The sequence below is a fragment of the Macrosteles quadrilineatus genome, unplaced genomic scaffold (genome assembly GCF_028750875.1).
Source record: "Macrosteles quadrilineatus isolate MER2022 unplaced genomic scaffold, UCM_ALF_1.0 Scaffold_7__1_contigs__length_78375512, whole genome shotgun sequence".
NCBI lineage: Eukaryota > Metazoa > Arthropoda > Insecta > Hemiptera > Cicadellidae > Macrosteles > Macrosteles quadrilineatus.
Genome location: NW_026542600.1, coordinates 36891294 through 36914984, shown reverse-complemented (window position 1 = coordinate 36914984; position 23691 = coordinate 36891294). Strand labels below are relative to the sequence as shown.

The window sequence follows — 23691 nt, the reverse complement described above, 5'->3', positions numbered from 1 at the left end:
TAGTAATTGTTTAATAATGTCCTACCCAGTGTTTCCCAACCTTTTTCCGTTCAGGGCACACTAACTAGAACAACTTTGGAGTCACGGAACACTTGTCTACAAAATATCATTGGTTGAAATTACATTTAGTAGTGCATAAAAAATCTGTTTTTTTCGATTACATCTTACTCCGTATAACCTATTTTTTACTAGTAAATATATAGGTGTATATAATATAAAGGTGGGTTTACCAAGGTAAAAAATATAAAACTCACATTTTTTATCCAACATATGTACATTATTTAGTGTTTATTAAGTGGAAAGTTTTAAATAATAATAAAACATCGAGCTTGATTAAAATGTTGTATGAATTTACAAATAATGAGTGAGAAATATTAAATAAACCCTAGTTTCAGTTCTATAGTGGGAAACTTGTGTTTGACGTATGGTTATTAAAAGTTTCTTTCTTGATCAAAAATTGTTTAACTACTTAAAATTTCGCGGCACACCTACAGAGGCCTACTGGCACACCAGTGTGCCCCGGCACACTGGTTGGGAAACTGTCCTACACATTAAAAAAAAAAAAAAAAATTGCTGGGAAACGATTACTTAAATCTCTATTAAGGATGTTACAATACTATCAATGCCAGTAGGTATCGATACTTTTCTTTCGAGATAGGTGCTTAATTGGTATTGAAAGAAAATATGCAGTAAAGATGTGGTTGTTCTTTAAAATGTATATATTTAATGTGAAACCACTGGAAAATTGATGTCTTCAGAGGCTCATTCGTTTGAATTGAATACATACATAAGGATTCAATAAGATTTATTGCAGCCATTAAACATATCATTATGTAACAAGCATTTGTTATTGTTACATAATAAGGATAATAAATTGCAATAGTGGCCCATTCGCAAATAAGACTGATGAATTGGCCAACTTCTTTTATAAGCCCTTCTATCACACACAAGAGCTGTTAAGTTTGTAAATATCTAAGCCATTCAAGTGTGTAGACCAGGGTTGCCACCCTAAGTCAGGGACAAATCTGGACATTGCCTCCCTCCCTCCTGGATTAACATAGGCTTATATACAGGCATAAGGAACCAAAATTGGGACTGTCCGGCAGAATCGGTACGGGTGGCAACCCTGGTGTAGACCATTATTGGTTAGGTTGGATTTGATGGGGGAATTTTGACAACTACAAGTAGATGGGATATACTCTGGAACTGTGGATAACACTATTGCTCTAGCCATTCCTTAAACCAATTATGTCTGGCTGTTTTCAGTTCCTGTTAAGTTCAAAATTTGGTATCATAATCAAAATATAATTAATTTCCAAACAAGCAAAAATTGTAATATTAGGTGAGGGGGTGAAAGAATGAAAAGTGTAAACTTGTTTAGTTCAAACAAAAAAGCAATTAAAATGGTTGTAGGACTGGAAATTTAAGGAAGAAATTTGGTACTGGGCTACTGTACATCTGTATACACATAAAGTAAAAGCATATTGGTTCAAGGGGTTTTCTATCTTAAAAGTAATATATATGTGCGAAAGTGCCATTAAGTTCATCTCACCCGACACAAAGTGTTGAAAACTCTCACGTGGATCAGTGTGTCATAGGCTGTTGCAACAGATTACTTATGTGGCAAGCGAACCATTAGAATTAAAGCCGGGTTTTCCTAGCCGCGGAAGTGGAGAGCGGAGAGAGGAACGTGGAGAGCAAACTCGCTTGTCTTAGGTAATTTAATGTTACTGTTTTCCTAGAAGCGGAGCAGAACACCATGTTAAACTCTTTTCCGGTCTCCGTGTTCCTCTCTCCACTCTCCGCGCCTAGAAAAACCCAGCTTTAGGGGAGGGGGCAAAAACCACATGGAAGGCACGGGGTTAAATAAATATATTTTACTTTTGAAGTAAATCCCAAATAATTTGTTTATGAGGAATCAATAAATCATAGGTGAATCAGTTAGACAGTTCATGTGTTTTGTAAACAACTGTAATTAAAAAAATATGTCAAACCTATAACATGTTTAAATTTATAAAGTAAAAATCAATCAGCCTTTCAGGTAGAAAGGTTGGCCTGAATAAAGGCATCATGCCTTGTGCATACGTCAGAAACGATCTTTTGTTCTATCTCAAAATCAGATTGGATTTCTTCTTCGCTCAGTGTTATCTGGTAGTGTGAAGATGGTTCTACTATTGTTACACTCCACTTCCTCGTTCCAAGAATATTCCCGATGACAAGCTGCAAAAGAAAATCATAATGTTAGACAACACAGGTCAAAAAGTGTTGAGTTATCAACATGTCATTTTATCCCAGATACTTTTTAATTTCTCCCCCTATAGCCTACATAGTATATGGAGAAAGTATTGTTTTCGTAAAAAATTTTCGAGTTTGAGTTTCCAGTGGATATATCTGTTTCAGGACCCCCTAAACACAAAAAAGTAATGTATGTCTGTGTGGATGTGTACAGAGATACAGACTATACCTGAAGTCCGATTTTGATGAAATTTGGTATGTAGGTACTAATCCATGGTATTTCTGGGAATTTAAAAATTCTGAACGAAATGGTACCACTCACATTGCTGTATATAAATTATCGTTCAAAGGTTACTGTAGCTTATGTTATTTTACTTATTTTCCTATGAAATAACAGAAAATCAGATTTTTGGAAAAAAACCTGTTTTGATTAAAGTTAGTTAGTATGTTATAATCCTTATAATTCTAAACAAAATACTGCAAACCCCCAAAATATTGCTGTAAAAATTACGGTTCAAAAGTAATTGCAACGTTTGTGATTTTCCTAATATCATAGTTAGCCCCACCGCTTACACATAATAACGGTTGTTGACAAGCGAATGGGAGAAAGTATGAGCCAGATTGCTGATACCGCTTATTAAAATTTGCGCCAAAATCCAGACGAGCTATTGTCATTGAATTATATTCCAACTTATGAAATAAAAGAACATATCAACTTAAAACCTAACGTATGGGTTTAAGTCAGTCAAGACAGTACTGCAAAGTATGCATTTGAATTACACTCTGTGATTATATTTCTGTGGTTTAATTCATCAACTACTAAAGTCAATATTGCCAGTGATGGAAATGAATTAAGTAAAGTGGTTGAATGTAGAAATACAATACAAGACTGCTGTACGAAACAAGTAATACAACAGTCCATTGGACTAAACGTACTTTCTCCCACATCAAAATTTGGTCCTCTTTACATTCAACTGAGTTTCTATAGCTCCTGCATCTCTGATCTCCCCTAAAAACCTACAGAGTTCACTAATGTTTCCATGATTTTTTATAATTATTTTTATAAAATGGCCGTAAAAGGTGGAGAGAGTTTGGAGGAGGTTATAAAATTTCCACAATGGTGACAGCCAAAATGTTTTGGACAGTTTAGACAGCTTGCAATCTTTCTTTTGAGGCAGTTACCAAAATTAAAGAAATTGGCTGATTGAATGAGAGATTGCTAAGTTGATAGGGGACATTTCTAAGATTATTAAGGACATGGATAACCCTAATAGCCTTAAACGTGTCGATGAGCAAGTCAAGTTTCTTCAATTCGAATCACTATTTTGATAGAAACTGACAGACTTGTGCAAATGAGTATGGCCTCCTGCAAACTACCAAAGCCACTCATACTCTTTTGGATACATATCCTCTTTGGTTGATCCCCTTCCTACAGAAAAGCCTAACCACAGAACTTGGCAGGAGGGTTTCTTTTGCACCCATTTTATCTATTCTGACAAGACTACTTGTCACATAGAAGTTGAAACCGGCATCAATATTAGTGGATGAAGTACAAACAAAGTGACAGTTTTCAAATCCAACCAATCTCGATGGAGACCTCAATTCATGGACAACCATTGCAAAATGATGGAAAACATTATAAATTAGCGTTGTGAAATCAATAAAAAACCCTTAAGGCTAAAAAGCTAAAGTTCACATTTTCTGGTACCTTATGCTTATAGGTTTCCAAAGCTCTTCTGGCCTTGCTAATTAGAAGTTCAGGGTTAGTCTCCAGCTTAAATGACACCACAAAAGCCTCGGGTACCCACTGAGACACAAGAGGAGCTAACATCTTAGGTACCAGGTGCAGCTGGATAGTCGGAGCCCCATCACCTGACTGAATTTTGTGTTCTGGCTGAAAAATACATAAGGGTATTTGAGGAGTTATTGACATTCTCAATACAAATAATGAAACGCTGCAGCAAACTAAGTAAGCTTCCATTTGCCTGATGTGTGCGATTTGTTGATTTTCAACCTCGAGCCGAGCCAAGTCGAGCTTTTTCCAACCAAACCTGATCTGAATTATTAACTTGTTTACTGCGGTTGCATGATGGCTGGCCGATGCCAGGAGCGTGGACAACTTATGTGCTGTGTGAATGAGTGCGCAAAAAAGTTTAAATTTAGTTTCATCCAATAGGAGAAGCATATGTACTGTATCCCTGTCATTGTGGACGTAGTTTTACAACCCAATAGATAGCAGCACTAAACAAAACAGCTAGCTGGCCCTCGGTATTGCCGAAAGGAGGGAAAAAGCACGGGTGAAGTACCCGGATACACCATCAAAGCATACCGCAAAAAAGGATCCAGCACAATTTTGAGGTTAGATTCCTCCACAATGCTACAGTACATTCAGTATAACACAGACAACACTCTATTCTCATTTCTCTTGTAAGCTACTCTCGCTGGCTACTCTCACTAAACTTTAAAACTGATGAGGTATCAGGCTTTGTAGACTATTCCACCCTTGTTTAATTTCAATTTTGATATGTGACTAAATACTAAAATAAAATATAAATAACGAAATACTGTAACGTCCGTTGTCATTAGTAGTGGTCAAGGTTAAGTCGATGGCGGCAATAGTTGCTCGCTGAATGAGAAAAATGAGAAACGTTGGCCGCCATATGTACTAAGGGAATACTACATTGGAACTAGGGGATTGTGGGATTGTAATAAAGCCAAGAGCCAATGAGCTGGTTGATTCTTCTAGTTATTACCAACATAACAACATTAAATGTTGTTAATAAATTTTAATAATTTTAATTTTGATAATAAATTTTAACAGAGCTTTGATATAGCAGAGTTGCCGTGCCAGCTGTATAATTTCTAGCTCAGTGGATGCTCGCTATGGTAACAGAACTAGGAAGTTTTCAGTCTACGATTATTTCATTTCATAAAAAGCAAGAGTGGTTCCCTGATTCAGTTTACTTATCTTATCAGACTTGGATATGATAAATAACTGAGAGCACACAATGTTTTTGGGTCGCATTAACTATACCGGTTGTCTGATTCAGAATTTGAACATGGATCATTACAAACAAAAAAAACATTGACCTTGGCAACTTGCGTAAATTGATAGTTTTTACTGTGCATGTATGTTTCACTATTCAGATTTTTAACTAATTGTTAGGCCTATTACTAACTTTTTATCTTTTAGTTGTCAAAATCGAAAGTCAAACAGAACTATCAAATACTGTATCCTAACCGTATTACCCATCCAGATATGAATTTTTCTTTTTTCTGTGACCTTTTTTGTAAAATATGTAGCTTTCGTGACCCTTCACTAAAATCGGGGACTTCTACTTTTGGTGATCCCGCCCCAGGATAAAAGAGGCTCTACTATTTACAATCAAATCACAATATTCATAATTGCGTTCGGTTTTGTAAAGAATTGGAGTTGATACGATAATAAACTGGAAGTGCACGGTAATTTTAAGCTGTGTGAGGTGATGATGGTTTCCTGATCGAGTTCGGTTTCACCATCCCCAAAACTGTCTACTCTGACACTGAGTCTGAGACGTGAATTACATGTTTTAACAACATCTGCTTCGAGGAAAGCAAATGCATGAACAAGGTATATAGATTAAATTCCTGAATTCGTTGTGTCCTGTTTTCAATTATTAATAGACAAATTAAGTTTATTTTTACTAAGTATTAAAAGCTTGACTCAAAATTCGAGCTTTTTCAAAATGCCACGAGCCAAGCCGAATAATGGAAAGCTCGAAGGTTCGAGTACTTGCACCCCTACTGATTGGAGTTTCACTCAAATATTTTCTTCAATGTAAGTTTTTTGTGTATTAAAAACATGAGGTTTAACAAGGACTGAGGTTTGCTGCGGAACGCAGTAAAGGTCTTTTTCAGTGAAACATATATCATAGCTTAGTTTGAAATAAATATATTAGAGATATTAAATTATTACAAAGTCAATCAAAACATATCAATAAACAAGCAAAATACAACAGTTTACTCATTCTCCTAAGTATTTATGAGAATATAGGATGTGCTATATGATCCTGTCTTCAAGTGAGACAGTACCCAATCTACAACAAGGCAATATTAGAGATAATGGTTAGAAACATAAAAATTAAGGTGGAAGTAGGCTCCTACTATCTTACTTTGATTAGGATGAACCTAAATTTCTAGAAATTTGTTTCTAAGGTTACAGGGTGCCATGGATAGCCTTTGTGATAGCCAAGTCTATATTTTGAGTTGCCGAAGCTACATATTTTGGGTACACAGACTTCCTCGTTTATGAGGAAGAACAGAATTTTAAGGATTAAAAAGCAAAGAAATAAGAATGTAATTATAATTGTTAGTTGAATTCAATAGGTAGCGAAAAGACAGAGCCTGATTTACCGTTAGGCAGCAAGCATAAGGGGGCCACAGACGGTTGACAAAAAACATTTTTTTTAAATAAATTTTTCTAAGTCATCAGTTTCCCGAGGGAGATGTTCACGATTTCACCGCGGGTTTCGATGACCCCGTGATTGCGACCGGTGGGAGATGCTCACAATTTTGCCGTAGTCACGAGTGTCGATGATGATGTCTTCGAAATTGCGGCCCGTGGGATATGTTCACGATTTTGCTGCAGTCGCAAGTGTCGATGATGATGTCCCAGTGATTGCGGTCCGCGGGAGATATTCACAATCATAACACAGTCGCAGATGTCGGTGACGATATTCCCTTGATTTATGGCAAGTGTTCACGATTTTGCCGCGGTCGTGGGTATCTGTGACGAAATTCCCTTGATTTAGGGTAAGTGTTCACAATTTCTCCGCGATCGTTGGTTACAATGATGAATTCCCCATGATTGTGGCCCACAGGAGATGTTCACGATTTCATCCGTGATTGCGGGTGAGGATGATATGATAATGATGATGATAGTGGGAGATTTTCACGATTTCACTGCTGTCGCAGGGAATTTCCACCACAGTCGTGGGGGCCGCTCAAGTAATTTGGCCTAGGGCTGCAAGTACCTAAAATCCGGCACTGTGAAAAAACACAATATTTGTTCACAAACTTCCTATTTTATAGAGCATACAGTGCTTATGAATCAAAGATATTCAACAGCTATACATACAATTTTGTTGGCAGGAATGTAGAAATCGGACACAGCCGCAGCTAGGTATAAGAGGGCCTTGCTGCCATGATTGGTCAGTTGTTGGCAAGCTCCTCGTAGTAACCACAAGTAATCCGAGAGTGTAGTGAAATCGATGCACAGCAACCGTTTCTCCTGAATGGCTGTCTTGTAGCGTTTGAGGATGGGCATCACTCCGAGAGCAAACTCTGGGGCAACTGTAAAAGAAAATGTGCTTAGGAACGGATCAATTTTCATTGTGCAGTAGAGCATTAACAACAGAATTTGATAAATTCTATACAATTCACAAACTTTCTGTAGTGCCTATTAAAAATTTAAAATAAATTCACATACATTAAAGTAATTAGGAGAACTCTAATCTCCAGTCCTTTTTCCTAGTCTGCTGGTATTGTGATTTATAACACAAAAGACCTAAATAAAGCCTAAATAAAGAGGTACAATTAAATAAAAAAAGATATATTATCTGCTCTTCATTTATCCATTCATAATAATCTTTTTCCTAAATGAAGACACGACCATTGTGAACTACTTCTCATATCAGCAGGACTGAATTTTGCTATATTGGTTATTGGTTTTTCTCCTTGGAATCTTTTCAGGGTCGAAAAAGCCTCCTGGTAAATGACAAGTCAGTCATTAAGGATGAGAGCAATAAGCATTTTCACACTTGACGGCATGTCACCAGCACAACAGTTATAACATCAATTTTTAAGCGACATATCAGCAGATCTTACTGTGTTCACTACTTGTTACATTTTCAGTTTTCAGTTCAGCAAGCAGTTTACACTTTATTCATTCTTACATGAAGCTCTGAATAAAACGGCAGTTCCAGGGTTGAGTTATGACCCATTTCAATTTGATTTGTTGTACTTAAGGTGAAAAAGACGGTACAGGATACAGGTACTCAGAGAGAGATAGAGAGAGCGGTAGATTTATCGTATGCTGAAAACACGTTATTTACGCTCATTACACATTGGGTATTTTAAAAGTTATCCGTAAACCAAAGAATTTATTTTAATATCTTTCGTATGAGCTTTATTTTGAAATATTCATTCTAATCCTCAGGGGATACTTAGATATGACTTTTTAGGCTATAACTGGCTTGTATACGTTGGTAATCTAAATTATGTCAATGTTTCAATAATTTAAAGCTGACATGTTTCGTTGCAATGCAACACCATCAGAGCTTTCAACATGTCAAAACATACAAATTTACATCAAACTGTACATTACATACACTACTTTTACACGTACGAAAAACAGGCGGCGGTTGTTGGTAGACCCACAGTCTCACTACAACAGGCAGTCATTGAAATGTTGAAATGTTGACATAATTTAGGCTACTGGCTTACCTCAAAGCAATAGCCTAAAAAGTCTTTATTTTGTCTTTCATTTCAATTTAACAAACTCAATAAGTGTCCTGCATCATACTTTGCAATTGAAATTTTAAAATTTCCACTAAATAACTTTTATAATGTTGATACTGTAGCACAACGGATTGAGTTATCAAATAATTAAATAACTTACGTCATCAATCCATAAATTTCTGTGGAGTACGCGTTTCAACCATCAGGTCATCCTCAGCTCCACTGTCACTAGGTTGAATCTGTTTCTATGTTGCATTGATTTTGTAGCAACAACGTCGATATATTAAAAAAATAGGACAAACACATTTTACGTTCATTACACATACACGACACGTACGAAACATTTAAATGACGATAAAACTACAATTATAACACCGTGCGCACGGCTGGACGGGCTTAGGTATGAGTGTAGCCGCATACCTAAGCCCGTCCAGCCGTGCGCACGGTGTTATAATCACACAGAAATTTATGGATTGATGACGTAAGTTATTTAATTATTTAAATAACTTTTGAAACATGCTATGCTCCTAGAAGAATCATCATACATCAACATCGCCATTGGGGCAGTTTGACTCCATTTACCGTCTCTTCATTACTGTGAAAGTTTACATTATAGACACAGCTGTGCTGGTGACATGCTAACAAGTTTGAAAAACGTCCAGTGAAACTTCCATGCAAGCAGTGGATGCTGCTCAATCGCTTTTGCACAGAAATAGACAGTTAGTTGCCATGTAGCTGTGGTGAGAATTGTCTCTAGGTGTAAATTTAATAATTAACTGTTTCACTTTGACAGTTCCTCTTGTAGATTGCCAGCAATGGCGGTTGGTCCATAAGGACTCTGGGACGGAGCACTCCCAATTCCAAGACAATACTGAACCTCTCATACCCGACCTTGGAATAAACCGACTCCACGGGACCTAGTGTCCGACCGTCTCATTGATTCCTGTCTGCGGCGATAACGCCGAGCGCAATCGGTTAACTGAAAGGCAGATCGCAGATGTTGCCGTAATCGCGGCAGACGATCACTGCTGTCGCCGATTAAAGGTGTTGCCGCCGTTGCGGGAGACCACTACTGAAATCACGGAGAATGAAAGTTACGCTCACAGGGGATGTCGGGGTCGCAGTGTTGATAACCGAAGTCGCGGAGACTATAAGTTTTGCTCAAGGGTATTGCCACAGTCCCAAGAGATGATTACCAAAGTTAGAACAAATTACGCTTACAGGTGTTGTTACTGTTGCGGGAGACGTTTACCAATGTCGCGGGGACTGTAGGTTATGCCTCCTCCTTAACCGACCTTATTCCTGTTCCGACCATGGCCCCGTCCCATCATGGTTCTACAGTAGTAAAAATAATAATAATTTAACATAAATATGATTTTTAGTCCTACATTTGAATGTACATAAACGTTAGCAGGGTCAATGTTTTAGGGACGGGGGATAATGTACGCAACATGTTTTTGCAATAGGTAGGTGCATGCACTAGTAGGCTCTAATGCAACTGATATAGGGCGTTTCCAGTCCAAAATGTATGAATTGTTGTTCTTTAAAATGAAATATGAAAACCATCATAAAATATATTAGCTGACCTTCTATTCGACTGCATGTTGAAGCTCTTTCTTCATCATTTGCTTCCACGTCGCTGATGATAAGTTTGTCGAGGAATTGGTGGCCAACAAAATGTCGAACATATGGCTCCAAAGACTTCAATCTAGAAAAAAAACCTTGGCTTGAATGTCACTGAATATTAATATCAAATACACTGTTTTATAAGAATACATTTCAACATTTTGTCGATAATCAATATCAAATTGATCAGGAATTGTAGAGAGAAATTTCATGTTTTCTAGCAATCCTCAAAAATACAGGGTGATTCTAAATTATTGTTACACTTTTTAAACTCTGTAAATGAAAAACTATACAACCTATCATCACAGGATGAGAATCAATTGAACGAGGATATTATTCTTTTTTTATACCAGTTTGGTAAACATTTTTGCAAAATTAGTCTCTAAAGACATTTTTAGATTTTAACTATGATTTAAAATTAATTACACAATTTAAAATCAATGAAACTCTAAAACACAGAACACTTTTAGCTCTTTTGAAGTCATGTTCCTCGCAGCTTACAATAATGGTGAACAACAATAACTGAGCGGTAAATTATAGAACTAATTAACCCCTAGAGGTATTACTTCAAATTTTTGACAATTCAACATAGAGCATTAAGTTTTGAGGTTCATACAGGTAAAAGTGTGTAATTAATTTAAAATCGTAGTTAAAATCTAAAAATGGCTGTAGGGCTAATTTTGCATTTATGTTTAAAAAATTGGTGTCAAACAAAACTTAAGAATCGCCTCTTTCAATTAATTCTCACCTTGTGATGATAGGTTGTATGGATTTTCAATTATAGGGTTTCAAAAGTGTACCAATAATTTAGAATCACCCTGTATTTTTTTTGCCACACTACTAAGCTTTAATAGCGGTTGGCCACCTGCTTAGTCAAATGGGGTTTTATTGTGTAGCCTACTAGCCTACTGTTAACATCAAGTTTGCCAGACACCAGCAGATTATAATTGACAATGAGTGGTTGTATACAAAAGCATAACCTCTCTAGGAGGTTATGTGTAGTGATTGATTAGTACTTAAGTTGGGAAAATATATAACGGAGTTGTACAGTTTTTATATTGTTAGGTTAATTTAGAGTAGTATGATGAAAAATATTGTACGTCACTCTTCCAAAATGTGTTCACTCAAACTGAGACTATTTTCACTGACAGACTAGTGCTGCTGGTGTGACTACTCTTTCTCGTGACATTTCTCGGTCTCGGTTTCATCTCTCCTCTACCATCAGTCCAGGAGAGGCTTGCTTATCCATCCTTTGGTTATCTGGCCTATCCCACGGATGATCTATTACCATGAAATCCACCTCCCTGAATCAGGGGGAATCCAAAGACAAAGTTTGGGGGCACCTTCCAGGGGCTCTGGGGGGTATGGAATCCGCCCAGCCAGGGAAAATTTTGAACCTTGAAACAAGCATTTTTGGCTATAACGACACTGTAATAGCAATGCCCAGAAGATAGTTTAAAATTCCTAGCAAACTAATCCAAATCCAGTTAAGATTGTTTGTTTGTTTGTTGTTGGCTTCAACTGGGTCTTGGTTCCAAGGCCAAGCTTGACCTAGCGGTCACTTTAAATTATTTTTATTATTTGTGGGGATATAAACATATTTGAACCCAAACTTAAAAGTAATTCGTAAAAAAATCACTCACTTCACTACGGAAATATCATTAAATGTTTAGAATTATTTACTTTATGTTTATATTGCTTAATGGGCGTTCCAAATGGATTATAAAAAGGGTAATGAATATGACAATTTTGGGAATACATATAATCTAGTTCCAGGTAATTAAATTTAACTGGATTGGTGTATACTATATTCATGTAAGTTATATGTATATGTCACATCTGTATAATCAATGGTAACACTGATTTACTGCTGTATCTGACAGCGGGAAACTGCAACTGCAGTTCTGTCTGTCTGTCTCGACTTGATTAACAACTTTTGTGAATATCCCTATAAGTTCTGCAGCTGCCTTTAACTATGTTGCCGATATCACATCTAGACCACTTGATATGCCAGAAAATCAGTTTTTATTTTCCCCAGTTAGTGAATCTGAAGTCCGCAGGGAAATTCTGGGGATGACAAGTAACGCAATCGGCGCCGATGATATTCCTATCAGGTTTATTAAAGACACTCTACCAGTTACTCTCCCGGTACTAACATCCATATTTAACAGATCATTAGCAACTTCTACCTTCCCCTCCATCTGGAAATCTGTCATTGTTCGCCCACTTCAGAAAATTTCTTCTCCCAATACCCCTTATAGACCAATCAGCATTCTTCCTGCCCTTTCTAAATGCTTTGAAAGAATAGTGTATAATAAATCCTCTGTTTTTTTGGAAGAGAACAAAATTATAACGGATTTTCAATCTGGGTTTCACGCTAAATATAGCACAACCACTGCTTTGTTGAAAATTACAGATGACATCCGCCGTGCAATGGATAATAGACAGGCCACAATTTTAACCTTCTTTGACTTTTCAAAGGCGTTTGACTGTGTATACCATCCTCTTTTGCTCCTTAAACTGCACTTGGATGGTTTCTCTGACAACTGTGTTGAGTGGATTGAGTCCTATTTATCTGATCGTCAGCAGTGTGTCAAAGTCGGTGACAAATGTTCTACCTGGGAGCAGGTTACTAGAGGTGTTCCTCAAGGATCTGTTCTTGGCCCACTACTGTTCTCAATTTACATCAATGACATTATAGAACATATCACTAACTCACACTACCATTTGTATGCTGACGACCTACAGATTTACTCCCACTTTAATGTAAACGAGATGGATATTGCTGTACGACTCATGAACATTAACATTGAATCAATAACTCACTGGGCCACAAACAACGGACTTAAACTCAACATTGACAAAACAGAAGCAATGATTGTTGGCTACCCCAGACTAATGACTAAAATCAACTTAGTCACTGCACCACGACTTAACTTTGACGGAAAGGATCTCACCTACTGCGACAAAGTGAAAAACTTAGGACTCATAATGAACAAACATTTGAATTGGTCTGATCAAGCCAACTCCACTTGTAACAGGGTCTTTCGAGCTATTCACACCATCAAACGTTTTGCAGACTACCTTCCGCTGAACTTGAAAATCATGTTAGTAAAAACTCTCATCTTGACTCATTTCAACTACTGTGATGTAGTGATCAATGACATGACTAATGAAGTTTCTAGTAGACTTCAGCGAGCGCAGAATTCCTGTATCAGATTCATGTTGGCCTTATGCGATATGACCATGTAACTCCCTATTTCAACCTGCTTTCATTAATGAACTTCGGCAATTTCACACCCTCCGTCTTCTACACTCCATTATCAATCAAAAAATTCCCAATTATTTATCAGACAACTTCTATTTTATTTCTGACATCAGCACCAGCAATTCACCGGTTAACAGTTTTTAACAAATCCTTCTTGGTATCTGCAATTCGAATGTGGAATTCTCTTCCTGACCATATCAAATCCATAGGAAACCGTGCGAGGTTTGGGGCAGAGATTAAATCTATTATATTGAGCAGCAGGCGTGAGTGAGTCTCTGGCGCTGGTGTGAGGGGTTGTTGGCGGCTTGTGTCAATGGAATTTTTTTTAGGATTACTAAGCTTAATTTCTTCATGTTTACTCATTTAATGTATTACTTTAGATTATTTAAATTTACTTATATAAGTGAATAAGTTTTATTTATTTATGTTTTAGAGGTTAAGTGGTAGAGAGGACTTGCAAGTCCTAACTTCTCCTCTTAAATAAAGACATTTTTCATTTCATTTCAACTGCAGTCACTGACAGGTCAGGTCGTCTAGATTTTAGGTTAAGTTAGGTTGTTTAACTTTTCAGGCAGCTACTATGTAGTTTTAGCTTTGGATTTTGAAATAATATATACGTGCATTAAGTTAGGCTATATTATTGAAGCAGACATCTTTAGGCACAAAAATGTATTAATTAGAAATTATACCATATTTAAGAATATGCAGTGCACTGTGTCGTGTCTCCCACTCGCTCAGACCAAAGGATTTTAAATTCACATTTTGATTGCTAAGTTAACTTATTCCATTTCCAATTCATTGATAAAAACTTTTACAATATCCTAATTATAATATCATTTTTTAGCTTTTCATCGTTAATGTGAAATTTGAAATATTAACTTATTCCGGTTAAATTAAAAAAGATTTAATTTATTTTAAGTTATATGCTACATTTTGTATATTTTGACCAAAAAAATCTTTGTTTGGGGGGACGTTCCCCCAGTTCCCCCCTCCCCGTGGATCCAACCCTGCCCTGTATTCACAAGATATATTCATTTTTGAAAGCTTCGTACCTCACTCCTCATACTTCCATACCTCTCTGCTGCGCCAATCACCTTAGCCACGAAGCGGAGATCTATGACTGGTAGTGTATCGCTTTAATTTAGTGGTGTTTTACTATTAATTATCCTTTTTTCATGTTGTTTGTTATGATCGTCTCGTGGTAAAATAAACTTAAATCCTTGAATAAGATAGAGGGAAATCTGTATTTTTAACGTTTTTTGCTATGTTCACAAGGGTTTTTATTTCATATTATTTTCCTTGTTAACTTATCTAAATTTTTTGCTTATCCAACATTGCCGCAACCAGATTAGGACGATCTAAGATTATCTACAATCTACTATAGTTGAATAGATACAACTTCCGTATCGGAGAGGTGTGGAGGGGTAGCGAGCAGTGGGGAGATTGCCGTTGCGATGTTGCCGCGTTGTTAGTCGCAGTGAGCGGGAACTGCAACTTCCTCAATCCTCACAGACACAGAATATGCGCGCCAGCGCCAGCTTACAACAACGCACACAGCGTTACACTGAGTGCTGTGCTGTAATTTCGTGTTATCTGTTGATAGTTAGAGAACATCTGCTGATAGGGAAGTGTTGTAAACAGAACAGCTTAGAAGTACAGAAACATTTGTTCTAAAATAAATGATTCCCTATGTTTGGAACGCTCTATTTACTGACTTCTGGTGGGAAACGACATTTCTGTTGTAAACCCAAAATATACTGTGAAATACACAAGTGATGACTATTCCAACATCAAAAAGTTTTTTTTTCTAGCTTAGGGGACTTCTAAACTCTCGCGGACAGTATACTGTACTCGAAGTAGTCACTGTCATAACACTGGAGGAACTGCACATGTGCGTGCGGGCGTGGAGATGCAGTGCGATATGGCAACAGTGCCTGTTGCTATGGAAACCGCTCTCCTTGCGGCTCTCCTTGCTCTTATTGCTCAGGTAGTCAACCTGGCAGTTCTCCCTCTTACTCGAACGTCAGATCGCCCCACCACACCGATACGGAAGTTGTATCTATTCAAGTATAACTGTACTGTGCAATCTTAAAGTAATCGACAATTGGTTTGGTTGATAACCTTAAAAAAGGTATATTTTATAAATCTATACAAGCTTGAGAAATCATCAGTGGATTTATGACTGGAAATGGTGAAAATCAACTACAAAAACATCAATGACTTTACTATTGGAAACCAACCTAACTGCCACAGCACTGTGAGTTGATGAATAGGGTTATACATGGGCTAGTAACATAGCCAGTGAATACTTTAAAACAATCTTTTGATAGTGTAGTTCATTACTTACCTATATAGAAATATGACATTGTAGCCTGAATCAATGAAGTACTCCGCAGAAGCAGAGCCCCGAGTGCCGGCACTGAAGTTGTCTACAAATCTAACTGTGTTGTGCTCCAACGGTATGGTTGTTCCACCTGACTATTCAACAAAAAAATATTATATTAGCATTTCCCAGTAATGCCAGTAAGAATAACAAGTGAATAAAATGCAGTGATAACTGCTGATCTACTACAATGGAGAGCAAAGGGAGAATTAAGTAGGCCTACTTTCTTTCCTAAATTTACCAGCCTCCTTTAAGATTTCAATTGCCAGTTCTAAGTAGTGCTAGATTTGTGTGTGTAGGCCTATTATCAACTACATAATATACAAAATAACATGGTACCAAATGAACATTAGAGCTTTCTGATAGTTTAAACAAAGTTAGTGGCACTGACACAAAATCCTGAACATCACTGCCATGTTTTACAGTCTGTCACATTTAAGTGTAACAATATGAATACCGGTAGTATCAATAAAAATATTTAGATTAAAAAAATATAAAGTTAAATGGCAACAAGTATGAAGTGCATGAGTGAGATCAAAGAATACAGTGTAAAATTATTGTACAGTACAATAAATATGAACATGGATGGATGCAGGAACAAACATAAATAAATTCAGTTCAACAAATATTGCATACATCAGAGACAAGATGAATAAATACTGGTGAAAATCTAGCGTCAGGTGGTAGGCCTAGTTTACGCTAATGCAGGTTCAAAATTGTGTCACAGAACAGGTCACAGTCTGGAGTGTGATATTGTTACTGTTCACTATTTGTTACAACTATTTACTATTTATTTCTGTCATTTCATTGTTCATTTAATTTCATTGGGTGTTAAATTGTTGTGCAGATACATACTGCAGATATACATGCAAATATGAGTGTTTCTTTGTTTTCTTTCTTTCTTATAATAACAATGAAGAGTGATGGTTGAATTAACTAGGTAATAATAATAGGTAATTAAGTAACATGCTTGCCGAATAATAGACTATGCAATATGGAAACGAGTAATAGTTATAACAATAACAGACTAGAAATAGGTAACAGGAGTGAAAACTATGTAAAGCAGGCAACGGTGATAAAATTTAAACAAGATTTTAACAAAGATAGACTCTGATGCAACAGCAGATAAAATCGAAAACACTTCCCTCGCCCCACAATGTAGTTGTGGCCCTTTAAAGGCATTCCTGTTAATTCGAGTTGAAAGACTTATGCCGGTTTACTAAAATCGTCTGAACTTTACCTTCCTAATCTAATCTAATTTAAAAACACTTAATACAGTCACGAATCTGCATATAACCCGACTTACCTTCCTTACACTTGTAGTGGGTTTGTTTATCATATTGGAGATCTGTTAGCTCTCCATGTACGGATTCCTCCAAACCGCCAATAAGTTAGGCCTACCATCAGAACCGCTCAATAGACCTTTAATTTGTCATATTTGGTTTTGTTTTCCAATACTTACTTAGGCGTAAGTAAGTTCTTATTGTTCCGAGAAAGATTTAATGCATTTTTGGGTTCAGTGAGAAAAAACTAAGTAGTCACCAAAAAATTCAATTAATCGGTTGAAAGTATATTCTACATTTGCCATCAATATCTGTGTCCTTCTCATATAGGTACCTAACCTAGTGAAACTGGAGTAAAGCAGCAAAACGGGTAATGTGTGATTCATATTTTGCCCAACTCACTCTGTCTTGAATGAATGAATGAATGATCCCTTTATTCCAAAAAAGTATTTACAGAATATGTACACAAATATTTAAAGGAAGAAAAAAAAACATAAGTGAATTTAAAAGAATAAAATAAAATTAACCTTTGCATTACATCGTACATATAAGGAATAAGCCGACATGGGCAGCGAGCCTGTGCGTCGACTGTAGTTGCGTCCAAACATAACATCATTTATCAAATGCAATAAATAAATAAATGACAGAAGATATGATGAGATGAAAATATGATGTAAATGGAGTTACAAGAACAAATTGTGAGATGAATAACTATGTGAAAAATATTAGGTGGCATAAAAAACTAATTTTAAATAAAAATAATAGAACTGTAACAGTGACAGGAATTCTACGGCTTTCAAAGAGTGTCTAGAGGGGTGGGGCGGGCGGCGGAGAACGAGTCAGGGTACAATGGTCAGGTCGCATGTCGTGTCAGGAGCGTCTGTGTCCGTAATCAGCTGTGATGATAAGCTCAGCCTCGTCCCTGCCTAGACCAAGTAACCACTCATTGACTCGGTGTTTTAATATGTTTAAAGTGGGGGAGTCAAAGAGATTAACACTTTGAAAATAGTTTTGTAAGTTACAAAATAGAACATGTGCAATATAAAATGAGTTGGTCGATGAAAAGGATTTGTACAGTTGTAGTGATGTATTCCAATTCGGGTAGAATATCTAGTATTATGTGTATGGGAAATTACAGAGAAAATGTTGCTATAATTTTTAAAAATATGACTTAGAACATTTTTTATGAAAAGTTGTCTGATCGTTAAAACTGACACATCCTTAAAGAGAGTGTCAAATGGGTAACGCCTGCACTTCCCAAAACCAATTTTTAATATTAACTTTTGTGTTATCTTTAATGGCTCTAAAATACTTTTAGAACAACCCCCCCCCCCCCCAGCTTATGATTCCGAAGGATAAAAGTGATTGAACAAAAGCATAGTACATTAATTTCATTCCACTTTCATTTAGAATCTGATTCAGCTGACCGATAAGCATAGATATATTTTCTAATTTTACTGTTTAAATGTTGAATATGATTAGACCACTTGAGACGGTAATCAAAGACCACTCCTAAATTATGTGAATGACTCTACTTTTTCAATAGATTCACATGTAGCCTACAGTTGGCGTCTAGGTAATCACCACAGGTGTGAATGACGAGATTTTCTAGATTATAATCAGATTTTAAACTTAATGAAATTGGCATAAACTTAGTTTTTGATGAATTTAAAGAGAGTATATGCTGGTTTAACCATAACTTGGTTTCCATTAGGTCGTGCAAAGCTTTGTTGCGGGCCTCAAGCCAAGTTTTTCCGCTGTTCAAAATTAAAGAATCATCAGCAAATAAGAAAAGCTTACAAAAAATATTAAGTTTTGAAATATTATTTATATGTATTAAAAATAAAACAGGCCCAAGTGCCTTGAACCACACCATAGTTAACGGATTCAATATTACTGTTGGTAAGTATTGATACAAGTTGAGATCTTTAAGACAGATAACTTTTAAACCATTGAAGTGCGTTACCCCTTATCCCAACTGCTTCTAATTGGAAAAAAGCTTAGATCGATCAACTGAATCAAATGCCTTTTAAGATCTAAAAATATTAATATTGGGTGTTCATTATCTGAAATTGCCGAATTTAAGTCCCTATTAATGTCAAAAAGTGCATCTGAAATGTTTTTGTCCAAGCGAAACCCATACTGACAATCACTCAAAATGTTGTTTGCTTGAAGAAATGTAACTAATTGATCTTTTACTATTCTCTCAATTAACTTGGCAAATACACTCAAAAGAGATATTGGTCTGTAATTATTCATATTGGCAAACTCATTGTATTTATAGAGGAAAAACTTTGGCAAGTTTCAAACGTTCCGGAAATGTACCTGATGAAATGCATTTACTATATGTAAGAGTGGTTGTTTAAACAAATGGAAATTGGCTTTCATGACTTCGGCTGAGATACCATCGTAGCCAGGTGCTGACCCACCGCGCAGACAGTAAATGTATCGTTCCAGTTCGGGTTCAGTGATTGTGTGAAGTGTAAATGTACAATCATGGGCAAAGTCATTGTCATTCACAACTGGGTCCCCACTTGAATCAATAGAGATTGTTAAATTAGAGCCTACAGAGGAGAAAAAATTGTTGAAGACATTGGCAACTCTTAGACATTGGGCTGGAGATATCTGGTCCGCTGGAACAAACTTATCAATAGGAAAGGAATCTTTTTTACATTTTCTACCAGATATTTCATTGATTCCCCTATGCCCCAAAACATTTTAGGGTTGTTGCCGGTCAAGTGTAGTTTATTTCTTTAATAGTTACAACTATTACTATTAGTGGCGGTGGGTCATAGTGACAGTTCGGTGTCCCCAATGTGATAGTGATCCCGGTGCTGTGGTGGTCGGTAACATTAGTCTGTAACACAGCCGACTTTACACTCTCGAAGTCTTTGTATTTGATATATATGTGGTCAAGGCATGTTGCTGTGTTTTGAGTCACTCCTGTAGGTTTGTGAATGCATTGTGTAAATCCCGATCCAGTTAAAATGTTTCAGTACCTATGTGTGAGAACATTCATGTTTAGTATGTCAATGTTAGTGTCTCCAAGATAAATAACCATGTGATCTTTATTGATATTAAATAAGTAAACTTCAAGGTCATGTAGGAACATTTCAACATAACAATCAAAAGTTTTGTAAATTGCTAGTAGATTTAAGTGTTTGTTGGATAGAGAAAAGTGTAATGAAATGACGTAAACTTCCCCAATGGTAATTTCAGTAGCCGTAGCAGATAAATGTTTATTAACGTAAACAATAACCCCATCGTTCTGATTGCGATAAGTAGAAGTGTGATAAAGGTCAAAGCCCTCCAAGGTAGCCACCCCCTCCCCTCCAGACAGCCAGCATTCTGTAAAAACAATTATGTCAATTCCCATAATACAATTATTAAGATATAGGCCCAAGCACTTTTCATCAAAGTTTTTCTTGTAACTCCTGATATTTGAGTGAAATATACCAACAGAGCTATACCCAACATTACGTTTGTAAAATTTAGAATATTCGTCAGAAGAATTGAGGTTTAACTTAAACAGTTTAGTTTTTCATAAAATAAATTGTAATCATTGACATCTGCGTGCATGACAACTGTCCAGTGCCCGCTGCCAGTCCCGACCTATGACTATTGTTAAATGTATTGTTGACATTGGCGGAAAAAAATAAATAAAGAATGCCTAATTTACCATTGATTTACATAAAAATTAAAAACAGTACAAATACAAAACTCCATAATAAGTAAATGATTGTTTAGCTTTAACTAGCAACATTTTATAAATAGGCTACATAATGAAATAGTGCCTATATGAATATTAAACATTTCTTTTGAATAAAATAAAAATATTTTGGTTTTAACTAGCAAATGTTATTAGATCTGAAGTAAAAATACAAATACTGTACCTAATAAGAATGGAGCATTTCCCTTAACCCTCCCAGTGTTACTTGACGAAAATTCGACAAGCAGCACACTTTGTGTAGTGTTACTTGTCGATTTTTCGACACGCAGACATCGTTTACGGCGAAGGCTCTATGACTGACTGAATCGGATTGAACTGGATCGAGTTAGGTATCGTTCTTTCCGTAATATTCTAAGCTTTCTCCAGAGGTCTGTCTCTAAGCGCTATTCATTTTAGTTCCGAAAATATTGTAGCAGACAGCTGACGTGCGTGTATTTGTAAACAGCTAGGTTCCCCCGGACCGATGACTGATGTGTTTTATTACGTTTATCATTGTTTTAGTGTTAAAAATCAAAAGTAGTGATATACGTGGTGCATTATAAGAAGATTTAAGTGGTTTTGAAGTGCTGGTTGATGATCCTGAAGAAGTAGGTAGTGATATTGATGTAAATTATCAGCCAGATTCCTAGCTATGGTTAGGCTATGCATTCTTAGCTAAACGCTATGTACTGAAATCAGTTTTTTGCCCATAACTTATTTATTTGCAAATCTACTTCCTTATATTATTATATATTTGTAATCCTCATAAAATTTAGAACAAAGTGGCTATTTTCAAATATTTATAGGCCTATAATTTATACAATTTCATTGAGCGCGAACTTTTTTTTTTTTGAAAATTTTCGAAATTATATTTTTTTACCTAAAAATTTTTTTTTTTTTTTTTAATGTTCCTTATGTTTTATATATAATATTGAAGCCCATGATTTTCCAAACAAAATGGTATATAGAACATTAGAATTAACATTGTTTTAAGCTTCTCAGATCCGTTTTAATAAAACCTTGCAAATGCGCCAAAAATAGGTGGACATTAAGGCCTAAACTATGGACACTTGGAGGGTTAAATAAAAAAAAAACATGCTTTACGACATTACTGACGGATCGTTCTCTGCAAAATACCTTTACGCCTTACTTAATAACAATAATGTAAAATAAACAAGATAATAATACAAGATAGTTTAGCTTAAAGTAACTTTACAAAAGGTATTTAGGCATTTCCTTCATACTGACCTAGGCCTAAACCAACACTGACCTAGCTTGCTATCTTGATAAAACTAACCTATAGGTAACCTCACCCTGTTACTTGTGAATAATTTTATTAGAAAAATAAACAGGATTAGTTTGTATCAAACTAAGTTATTACGGTTTTTCCTACCGTAACTAACGATATCTTCTTATTTTTGTGCATTTCACAAAAATTACGTATTTTTGTAATGTTTTCTTCAAAATTTGTAGGTGGATTATTTGATGCATAAAATTCTTCCCACCCAGACATTTTGGTTGATATATTTAAGAAAATAATAAAGGTTAAATGTTACTTTCACCATAAAACATCAAACGATCATTTAAGTCAATATGTCAGAACAGAACGTAATAATTTTATCCTTAACCTCACATTTCACTTAATAACAATAACCTAAACTAAACCTAACTAAACAGTAAAAAAACCTATTAATTTTTTTCTCTCTTTTTTCCTTGCCGAAAAGGTGGTCTAGGTATTTTTACCCATGAGAGCAATGTTCTCTGTGGTGTGGTTGTCCATTAGTAAACACTATCTTATTTTCCAGATAATTAAATGGTGAATAGATTTTTGTTAGTAAGAAACATAGATGGGGTATATCGTGGTGCATGTTGTTTTTGTTAATTAAAAGTAGGATACTTCATACTTCATACTTCTTTTCTTCATCTTTGACCAGCAGTTGCTGGATAGATTGAGTCGATACTAACTAAACTAATAATTAGAACTATGCAGTCCATCGTCACCAAGAAAAATAAAAACTTAAACTTGAATTTACTGTTTGAATATTTACAGATTGGCGGCAGGATTTATGGTTTTTTGACCTCTTCAAAAAATTCTTCAATAGAGAAGAGAGGTGTTTTTTTCAGCCATTTTTCAATTGTTCGCTTAAACTTGCGGGGATCAAGATCCTTGGTACTAGCTGGCAATGCATTATATAGTTTCATTGCTAGTATCGGGAAACAGTTTTTCTTCTTACTTAGCCTACAGAATGGCACATCGAGTTGGTCTTTACCTCTGGTGTTGTAGGAGTGATGTTCTGCTCGTTTCATTCGTATTGAAGGATTCGGGAGTCTAAAGATTTGACGGATTTCATGAAATGGAAGGTTAATGGTTAAGGTGACTCTTCTCTGCTTGGGGCCGATCAAGCAATGTCCTAACCCGAAACAAGGTTGGCCACGGATGAAGCACCCAAAGGATTGAGAAAACATGTATGTACTTATGTACTTATGTTAAAGCCTTTGACAGGGTCAACCATGCAATCCTGGTCAATAGGTTAGTTGAGATTGGCCTCCCTTCTTGGCTGACATTGTTGATTAGCAGCTTTTTAACCAATCGTATTCAGTATACAGAGATTTTTTATGACAATGGTTGGTCATTGGACAATGTCATGTCAGAACAAAAACATGTTGTTTCAGGAGTCCCACAAGGGTC

At 36.1% G+C, this 23691-nt stretch overlaps 1 protein-coding gene across 2 annotated transcripts; it reads right to left on the bottom strand.

Moving 5' to 3' along the window:
• Positions 1-1955: 1955 nt before the first annotated feature.
• LOC128998275 (phosphopantothenate--cysteine ligase) lies at positions 1956-22604 on the bottom strand. 2 transcript variants are annotated; one of them, XM_054424334.1, is made up of 7 exons: positions 22396-22485; positions 17317-17407; positions 15975-16105; positions 10320-10441; positions 7352-7566; positions 3944-4129; positions 1956-2220 (listed from the first exon to the last, which is right to left on the bottom strand). In XM_054424334.1, the coding sequence occupies exons 2-7, from the start codon at positions 17347-17349 to the stop codon at positions 2038-2040; spliced, it is 870 nt and encodes a 289-aa protein (XP_054280309.1). In that variant the 5' UTR covers positions 17350-17407; positions 22396-22485; the 3' UTR covers positions 1956-2037. The 2 variants fall into 2 exon arrangements, with proteins under 2 accessions (XP_054280309.1, XP_054280308.1); XM_054424333.1 differs by lacking the exon at positions 17317-17407 and having other exon boundaries at positions 22396-22604.
• Between the last annotated feature and the right edge of the window lie 1087 nt (positions 22605-23691).

Bases quoted from the DNA above. Each gene is read 5' to 3' on its own strand.
- LOC128998275 (XM_054424333.1), bottom strand. From the start codon at position 22,515: ATGTCTGGGTGGGAAGAATTTTATGCATCAAATAATCCACCTACAAAT. The intron at 7,567-10,319 runs GTCAGCTAATAT...TTTCTTTTACAG, and splicing joins AACATGCAGTCGAATAGAAG to TTGCCCCAGAGTTTGCTCTC. The intron at 4,130-7,351 runs GTATGTATAGCT...TGTATTTTTCAG, and splicing joins ACATTCCTGCCAACAAAATT to CCAGAACACAAAATTCAGTC.